Here is a 10,034-nt window from a genome sequence, read left to right on the forward strand (position 1 = left end):
TGATGTTATTGATATGGAATTTGCCAGATGATGGCCTGTTACGTTATTATAGTGTGTTTGCGTGATTGAATATGTTCATATTACTCTGTATATTCCAGCTATCAAGTGTGCTTACTTAGGCCTGTAAGTTTAAAACAAATAATGTTTTTCAATGTCAAAATAACGCTCCGTTTAGAGTGGAACGTCAACTATGCAAAATTTAGACTAGACCGGAGCTTTACAAAACATGTCTTTATTCTCTACAAGCAACCACCATCTCAATCATTTCACTTGACAGACAGGAATTTATAGACCCAGGCCAGGCACTAATCAATGATCATCAACTCCAATTCACACTATTCCACCAATAAAGTTTTTATCACTCTACCAAAATGGAAATAACTTATCTTATTGTGAATTTATTCAAATCACCCAACATGTTTTATTATGATTGTAGACTTATTTTTAACAGACAAGGATAATAGCACTCTTCAATCCCCCAAGAAATATGTTTTATATGGCTTAGTGGATTCAGTTTCTCTCTACACTTATTCTACAGAGGAGAGCAAAACGTGCTGAGAAAGAGGATGGAGTTGGTCTGAAAGGTTGGTCTGCCGTGAAGCGTTCCTCTCGGATCATACAGAACGTCACCATTATAATACTAATAATATATATATTTATAAAAACATGCCTTTTGTGAACTAACACTCACACCTGGCTTTCCCCACTCCCTTACTAGCTCTGACTTTGCTGATAGCTACTTTATTGAGGAAAAAAGTACTTATTATGACTGTGATATATGGTTGTCCCACCTAGCTATCTTACGATGAATGCACGATGAACTGTAAGTCGCTCTGGATAAGAGTGTCAGCTAAATTACTACAATGTAAATGTACTAGTATCTCTAGGGTCACATGCCGGTGATGGCCTCCTCATTTACCTCCACAAAGGCCTTATGGCCACCATAGACAGGAAGAGCAGCCCTGCCCCCGTTAAACGTGTCCCTCACCTGGAGAAGGGGGTAGTTGCATCCCGATATGGCGACCGGAGTATGGGTAAGTGGGTGTGTTGAAAGGAAAATAATGGGCGTGTGGAAAGGAGTGGGTGAGTCGAAAGCTCTTTGCTATAGGTTAGACCAGGGGTGTCAAACTCATTCCATCGAGGGCTCAGTGTCTGTGGGTTTTTGGTTTTTCCTTTCAATTAAGACCTAGACAACCAGGTGAGAGGAGTTTTTTACAAATTAATGAACTTAATTCATCAATCAAGTACAAGGGAGGAGAGAAAACCCGCAGACACTCGGCCATCCGTGGAATGAGTTTGACATGTGGGTTAGACGATTTTGATTGAGCTGTGTATTTTTTTTTTCCATTTGTCACCTAGCAACTACCTTACATTGACCTACCATACAGCGAGAGTTTGGACTTTGTTTTTAAGCCAGAGGATGTCTGAGACGTTTTTTCACTGTTAGTTTTGCACAAATTGAATAATGGTACATTTTCAGTTATAAAACGAATGATTATTTATTTTTGATCAAAAGTATTGAGAATGGGCGTGGAGTGCGTGTACAGCTGTCACCTTGATAATGGCTACTAGGTATCTTATTACCAACGCAGTTGCCAGACAGTAGTAATTGTGTCAAGCGGGAGCAAACGGCACTGTCCCCTTGTTGTTGCCGTTCATGCCCTCCCCATTGAGTAGTAGACTGTATGTATGTATCAAGGTGACATCTTAATGGTTATCAAAATTAGTTATTACTTGTGTAAGCTTCTATCCTTCTTGAAATAAATTCATGTGAGAGAAAGAAAATGGCCACGTTAGCTACCGCCGGCTACACGACCGTGACACCGAGTAGGAAGCACTTCAATTCACATGCACATGGATTCAACACCTGGTGCACTGGTTGCTGTCACCAGTTTGTCAACTCGTCGTGTTGTCCAATCAGCCACGCAAAACGGTCTTGAGTGAAAACAATTCTGCCCAATTAGCTAATTCGTTTTCCATACGCCCACTCAGGTCGCTATATTGGGCTGCAGCTAACCATACTTGCTCACCTGTGCTGAGTTAACACGTTGTACCTATATGCATGTGGCCAGTGACCCATAACCCCTTGTGAGAGTGCCCTATTGTTCAAAACAGGTTAAAACATTTCTAGACAGACAACATGTACACCGTTCAAAATGGCTCTTACACATTTGTTTTAGTCAAAGCAAGACTTCTGTTAAGGACTAATTAAAATGTTAACAATAGTGCAAGCAAGTCATAAAACATGATAAACATATGTAATGCATTTTTATTTTAAATAGCATTTCACAGCCTTTTTAAAGAGACAGTTTAGGGTATGATGCTGCACAGTCCTGGAAGTGCAGATCCACGTATTGCAGGATGTGGTCCACAGCACTGAGCAGAAGGATGTCTGTGTTCTCATCAACGTCCAGCTCAGACGAGTAGTTCTTCACCGGGACGATGTAGGAGGTGGACATGCCAAGCAGAGCCCCAGCCTTGGTCATCTACACACACATACACAGACACACACATTTGTTTTACTATCCTTGTGGGGACCAAACAATTGATTCCCATTCAAAATCCTATTTTCCCTAACATCTAACCCTTAACCTAACCCTAACCCTAACCTTGATACTAATCCTAACCATAATTGTAACCCTAGCCCTGAACCTACCCCTAACCCTGATTCTAACCTTAACCCAAATTGAAACCCTAAACCTAACCCCTAAGCTTAAAATAGTATTTTTTTGGGGGGGGGGCTAAAAAATGTTTTCCTTGTTTTACTATCCTTGTGAGGATTTCTGGTCCCCACCATGACAGTAAAACCAAACACACAAGTCAGTCAAGGATGTACATACAGGGTGTTTAAATGTCAGATGTTCCAATAGCTGATGTTCTAATAGCTGACTAACACGTCAATAAGGGGTATTATTGAGAGTACCGTCTGCTGAACGATCCGACTGTTGTACACCTGGGTGATGTCACGGGCGGTTTCCTGACACACCTGGTCCACGTGTGTCAGCAGTGCCACTTGATGCACACCTACAAAACACATTTGTTTCACATACTGTCAACTGACAGAATTGACCACAGTTCCTACAACCATTACTGCCATTGCGAAAAAGCTTCCTGTATTGCTCACCAAGGTCACTGATGTGTTCTCGGAGCTGTTGGAAGGTGGTGCCTAGGCCTTTGGTGTAGCTGGACACTTTAGAAGCATCCACCACAAAGACAACACAGTGGACCTTATCTTTAAGGGACGGCTTCTTTACATAGCCCACAGTCTCTGATCTCACAGGCTGCTCAGGACTGAACTGTAAAGGATGAATGAGAACATTAGCTTGGTTGTTCAAACCAACCAGCTGAGAGAGTATTTATAATATTCTCTACTCAACAGAGACATTTATATCAGGGGTGAGCAACTCCTATCCTGTGAGGCTGCCTGTATGTTTATGTTCCAACCCAGCACTGTCTCCCCTGAATCATATTAGTGGTCTAAATTTCAGACTGTGATTAGTTGAATCAGGTGTGTTAGAGCTAAACTGGAACAAAAGCTGGCACACACCCTGTTGCTCAACTCCGAGTTATATGAATGTTACACACGCTGTGGCCCTGTTGCTCAACTCCGAGTTATATGAATGTTACACACGCTGTGGCCCTGTTGCTCAACTCCGAGTTATATGAATGTTACACACACTGTGGGCCCTGTTGCTCAACTCCGAGTTATATGAATGTTACACACGCTGTGCTCCTGTAATTGTAACGTCGACATCCAATACTTGCACTCTTTCTAACACACAATGGTGGCATCTGTGTCCGTTCTCCCTCACGTACCTTGTGTCCCTCGGGTGCATGGCCTTTGATGATAGCCAGAGTGTCATGGAGGGTTAGTCCAGTGGTCTCCCCATCGCCCAGACCCATGACATCACACAGGACCAGCGCAGTAGGCTGCTCTGGACTCCGCCCACGGATGTTGAACAACTGGAGCTGAGACAGGACATAGACAGAATTATATGTTTAAGGATATACAATGTGGTTTACAATATGGAGTGATTAACAATAATAGTTTTTGTAAGTTAACTAAATCTTTATTTATGCATGTAATTGATCTATATCAACCAGCCCCAAAACTCCCAGTTTCTAACAAACACAAATACTTTCTATGTTTTTTTTACCTCTACCTTTTTGGTGAAGCTGGCAGAGGAAGAGCCAACCATGGCCCGGTTAGTGAATCTTCCTGTGAAGACTGACTGAACAGAGCTGATGAAGCTGGACTTGCCGGCTCCGACAGGCCCCACCAGCAGAACCCGAGCCTCAGACAAAGCCTCAGAACCAGGCTTATAGGAACTGATAGACTCTATCAGGGTCTCCCTGCGACTGGGCAAACATTGGTCATTATCAGTTAAATATGATTACATGGTGGATTGTTTAGTAGGCCTAGTTGGTGTACATAGATAAGTTTGAGTGTATTGTTGTGATACCCTACTCACTCCTCAGTCCATGCTACCTCCCTCCATGGGGACTCCATCTTACTTTTGCACTTTTCTGCCCATGGCAGGCCTAGAGTTGAGAGAGTATAGTGTAAGAGCAAACTAATGAAAATCATGAATTATCAGGTAAATGTAGTCTACTGGAAAGTGGCAATGAGTATCACAGCACACAAGAGATGATTAAAGGCCCAGTGCAGTCAGTGCAGATTTCCCTGTTAGGCTATTAAAGGCCCAGTGCAGATTTCCCTGTGTTTTATATATATATATATTTTATATAATATTTATATATATTTTATATATATTTCCACACTATAAGGTTGGAATAGTACTGTGAAATTGTGAAAATTATTATAATGCCCTTTTAGTGTACGAGCTGTTTGAAAAGACCCCCTGAAATTGAGTGGAGTGGAATGGAGTTTTGGCCTGCCTGGTGACATCAGGCGGTAAATTAGTTAAAAGACTACTAAGAAAGAGAGTTCTAAACCTCTCTGCCAATAACAGCTAGTTTTCAGTTTTCCCTTCCATACTCCCAGACAGTCCCAGCAAAATTCTTGCTTGAGAAATTGCTCTTTGCTAAGAAGCTATTTTTGTTTATTTTTGACCATTTTAATTGGAAACACTCACTGTAAGGTACTTAATTGTTACACAGAAATGATTTTATATTGAGATAAAAACGGCTGCATTGGACCTTTATTAAGAAATTACTCCAACATCATGATAGTCAACACCTATTTGCTTACCTGCAAACCCCCCAGGGGCATTTATCACATTCTCCTTACTCGAGTCAGGTCTGCCGTCCCTTTTCAACAGGTCTGTTGCCAAAGGTATTGACGAAGGTTTCTCACCATGCAAAACTGGTGCAGAAAAATCAGGACACCTTCCAGATACCATCCCGAAGTTGAAGGACATGCTGTCAATGTAATAACATATTCATATACCATCATGCAACATTGAATTCTTAAAGCCAATGACCGTAATAAAATGAACATGGTTCAAAGATGAACTTAAAGTAAACTATACATACCTAGCAAGATTGCTTGGAGATTTTATCCACAACCAGCTGAGCCTACGGATCAGTTTGACCTGATAGTATTGTGTATCTGTTCCTCAGTAGACTTGTGGGTGTGTCTGTTGTGTGGAAACGAAAGTGAAATTTTTCTACTTCTCTTTCTTTCATACCAGTAGAGCTGTGTTCAGCCTAGAGTAAAAACAAACCTCAGTTAACTCAACATGAACTTAGACTTTTAATAATTATAATAAGTCTATCATAATTTTATAAAGGTCAGTCTTGGACTAGCAGGAAGAGGGATGCGGCTGTTGGAAGTACAATCTAGAACTGTTGTGGGTTCAGCAGGAGTGTTTCAGTATAGGCTACTCTTGTAGTGATTAGAACAGTGGCATTATCTTGAGAGACTGCCCGAGGATTATCCCACCATTGCCACCAGTGTATTAATTAAATGGAAAGTGCTCAAACTGCACCAACTTGTGACCCTGTTGTGACTGGGAAATCTAACTACCACCCATATAACTATAACTAAGTCCAGTCCTCTAGTACTACACTGACATACTACACTTGCGTGAAATACTGAACTGATGCAACACATTTTCAGCAAGACACCATTTTCAATGAGACAGAAAAACAGACAATGAATAACGCATCGAAAAACTGAATCAGAAAGTTTGGGGCAATTATGCTGTATCCACATATTTTGCCTATGGACATGCTATTGTACACACACACGGTATGTCATTCACAGTCCTCTATGTACAGTGCATTCAGAAAGTATTCAGACCCCTTGACTTTTCCACATTTTGTTACGTTACAGCCTTATTGTAAAATTGATTAAATAAAAAAATGTCCTCATCAGTCTACACACAAAACCCCATAATGACAAAGTGAAAACAGGTTTTTAAGCATTTTGGCAAAAATACCTTATTTACATAAGTATTCAGACCCTTTGCTATGAGACTGGAAATTGAGCTGAGGTGCATCCTGTTTGCATTGATCATCCTTGAGCTGTTAAATTCAAATGATTGGACATGATTTGGAAAGGTATACACCTGTCTATATAAGGTCGCAGTTGACAGCACGTCAGAGCAAAAACAAAAACAAAAAAACTTGAGATGTTTCTACAACTGGATTGGAGTCCACCTGTGGTAAATTAAATTGATTGGAAATTATTTGGAACACACACACCTGTCTGTATAAGGTCCCACAGTTGACAGTGCATGTCAGAGCAAAAACCAAGCCATAAGGTCGAAGGAATTGTCCGTAGAGCTCTGAGACAGAATTGTGTCGAGGCACAGATAGGGGGAAGGGTACCAAAACATTTCTGCAGCATTGAAGGTCCCCAAGAACACAGTGGCCTCCATCATTCTTAAATGGAAGAAGTTTGGAACCACCAAGAGCTTCAGAGTTCCTCTGTGGAGATGGGAGAACTGTCCAGAAGGACAACCATCTTTGCAGCACTCCACCAATCAGGCCTTTATGGTAGAGTGGCCAGACGGAAAACACTCCTCAGTAAAAGGCACATGACAGCCCGCTTGGAGTTTGCCAAAAGGCACCTAAATGACTCAGACCATGAGAAACAAGATTCTCTGGTCTGATGAACCCAAGATTGAACTCTTTGGCCTGAATGCCAAGTGTCACGTCTGGAGGAAACCTGGCACCATCCCTATGGTGAAGCATGGTGGTGGCAGCATCATGCTATGAGGATGTTTTTCAGAGGCAGGGGCTGGAATACTAGTCAGGATCGAGGGAAAGATGAATGGAGCAAAGTACAGAGAGATCCTTTATGAAAACTTGCTCCAGAGGGCATAGGACCTCAGACTGGGTCGAAGTTTCACCTTCCAACAGGACAACGACCCTAAGCACACAGCCAAGACATTGCAGGAGTGCCTTCGGGACAAGTATCTGAATGTCCTTGAGTGGTTCAGCCAGAGCCCGGACTTGAACCTGATCGAACATCTCTGGAGAGACCTGAAAATAGTTGTGCAGCGACACTCCCCATCCAACCTGACAGAGTTAGAGAAGATCTGCAGAGAGGAATGGGAGAAACTCCCCAAATACAGGTGTGCCAAGCTTTTAGCGTCATACCCAAGAAGACTCAAGGATGTAATCGCTGCCAAAGGTGCTTCAACAAAGTACTGAGTAAAGGGCCTGAATACTTACTATCACGTCCTGACCAGTAAAGGGGTTATTTGTTATTGTAGTTTGGTCAGGACGTGGCAGGGGGTGTTTGTTTAGAGTGTTTCGGGGTTTGTTGGGCTATGTTCTTATGTAAGAGGGGTGTTTGTTTTATGTGTTTCGGGGTTTGTGGTTAATGTTCTATGTTTGTATATTTCTATGTTCATTCTAGTATTTCTATTTCTATGTTTAGTTAATGGGGTTGACCTTCAATTGGAAGCAGCTGCTCCTCGTTGCTTCTAATTGAAGGTCCTATTTAAGATGGGTGTTTTCTATGGGATTTGGTGGGTAGTTGTTCCTTGTTTAGTGTTTGTGCACCTGACAGGACTGTTTCGTTTTGTTCTTTTTTTTGTATACGTATTTATTTGTTTCTCCTTCTTCAAAATAAAAAGAAGATGAGTATACATATTTTGGTCCAATCCTTACGACAACCGTGACACTTACATAAATATGATATTTCAGTTTTCCTGTTTTTGCTTTGTCATTATGGGGTATTGTGTGTAGATTGATGAGGAAACAAAACAATTTAATCAATTTTAGATTAAGGCTGTAACATATCAATATTTGGAAAAAGTCAAGAGGTCTGAATACTTTCTGAATGCACTATAAATTAACACATCCCAACAATAAAGTACAATAGATGAGAGCCTAAAGGTAATATTGCCTTTGCAGACTGTGATAGACACACATCTGAAGTCAAAATGGTCTAATGAGTTTTGTGTACAACATGTTGGAAGGCAGTTCCTCTGTGATACTCAGTTGGACTAACAAACATAGCCTACCTTCTCTCCAGAGAAACCTCAAGTAGAGTCTATACAGTAAGGCAGTCTGGGATTGAATGCTTACTTTTCAACATCTCACAGAATAGAGCACTGAACCAGGCCATGAAAGGGATAACGAGAATCATGTTATACTTGTCAGTCATTCAAAATGGTAAGTCAATTTCACAATAACAATCTCAAAATGGTTAAACATCATCGTAATTTTTTGTTGTTGAAATAACCAGATTGAGTGTTTGTTGGTTGTGATCCGCAAGGCATTTAAACGCTTTACTGTCGGATACAGTACCCTTGCAACCATTCAGTAATTGTGACACAATGTCTCTGTGGAAGTTCAGTAGGCATATTAAGACATTATGAAATGTAATGCATTTTTTAAACAGAATTGATTCGAGAACTACGGGTTGTTTCTAGACCGGGCCACTGTCTTTAGGCCTATATGACTTGCATTCTTTGACATTCTGTTATGACTTCTACAGGTCTACGTTTGGGAGAATCCCTGGGTGTGTCACTGAAGAGCTTATCAGTGAAAGTGGGGGAAGCTGCAATTCTGAACTGCCTTCTGTCCACTAACTGTAGATTGGCCACTGTAAGCTGGTACAGGCAGAGTCCAGGAGAGTGAATTGAGATAGTACTGCGCTGACCAACACCTCCCATCTGATCTACGGTCAAGGCTCCCATCCCAACATGTTCACTGTCCAGACCAATGATAGCAGCCCATTTCACCAGCAGCAGTTAGTGGTCCATGGATCTAAAGAAAATTACATGGCAGTTTATTACTGTGGACCTACAGAACGACTTGAGAGAAACAACAACTGATTTGTAGAAATTAATGTAAGGTATACTATGTAATAACATTGTACTGTATCTACAGATGTAGGATCTTAATTTGATAACTCTTTTGTTGCTGAGTATTTTCCTGCACAGCAGGAAATGCAAACTGGTAGTTTATTCAATGTTTAAAAAGGCATCTAATGCTTGTAATTTCCACTTTAACATTACTGACTGATTTGCCGTAACAAAATAATTGTCAACCCCTACCAAAAATATCCATTAATTACAATCCACATAATAATTCACATTTCCAGTTGCTGCAGGATTATTTTCCTGTTGTAGCAAACTGGCTCAAATTAAAATCCTGCATCTGTATAAGGTACTCTGTACTGGCCTTCCAAAGCAACTCCTAATAAACTCTCAGGTTGATGTTGTTGTTTTGTTATTGCCATGTTCTGAGAGTGAATATTTCTCATGTGTTGACTAACAGTATAATGGCAAAGGGAGAGGTAAAATTAAGCCGCTTGTGGTTTACCACAGACAATCCTCATTGTCAGAATCCCCCCAAATACTCCAGAGTGGGCAGAACTGGAGAAGTCCTACATGAGTCTACATTTGTTTCAGACACAACCACTCGTACCAGTCCTTCTTGTTTTTCTAACCTCCTACAAACTGAATAACTGATCTACTTGTTTTGAGCGAGCGATAGAGGGGGACAACACGTGCCTTGGGAAAACAGTCATGTTCCACCCAGATAGTTTTTCACAACATTTCCTCTTTGCTACGGTGTCCCTCCTCTAGACCAACTTAGTTGTGAGAACT

The 10,034-nt window shown here is 41.2% G+C and overlaps 1 protein-coding gene across 3 annotated transcripts; it reads right to left on the reverse strand.

Moving 5' to 3' along the window:
- Nucleotides 1-2,244: 2,244 nt before the first annotated feature.
- LOC115151661 (interferon-induced protein 44) lies at nucleotides 2,245-5,596 on the reverse strand. 3 transcript variants are annotated; one of them, XM_029695789.1, is made up of 8 exons: nucleotides 5,497-5,596; nucleotides 5,213-5,382; nucleotides 4,473-4,542; nucleotides 4,158-4,353; nucleotides 3,817-3,969; nucleotides 3,125-3,296; nucleotides 2,924-3,024; nucleotides 2,245-2,486 (listed from the first exon to the last, which is right to left on the reverse strand). In XM_029695789.1, the coding sequence occupies exons 2-8, from the start codon at nucleotides 5,379-5,381 to the stop codon at nucleotides 2,298-2,300; spliced, it is 1,050 nt and encodes a 349-aa protein (XP_029551649.1). In that variant the 5' UTR covers nucleotide 5,382; nucleotides 5,497-5,596; the 3' UTR covers nucleotides 2,245-2,297. The 3 variants fall into 3 exon arrangements, with proteins under 3 accessions (XP_029551649.1, XP_029551647.1, XP_029551646.1); XM_029695787.1 differs by having other exon boundaries at nucleotides 4,164-4,359; XM_029695786.1 differs by having other exon boundaries at nucleotides 4,158-4,359.
- Nucleotides 5,597-10,034: the final 4,438 nt, after the last annotated feature.

This window comes from Salmo trutta, chromosome 17 (genome assembly GCF_901001165.1).
Source record: "Salmo trutta chromosome 17, fSalTru1.1, whole genome shotgun sequence".
Classification (NCBI taxonomy): Eukaryota; Metazoa; Chordata; class Actinopteri; order Salmoniformes; family Salmonidae; genus Salmo; species Salmo trutta.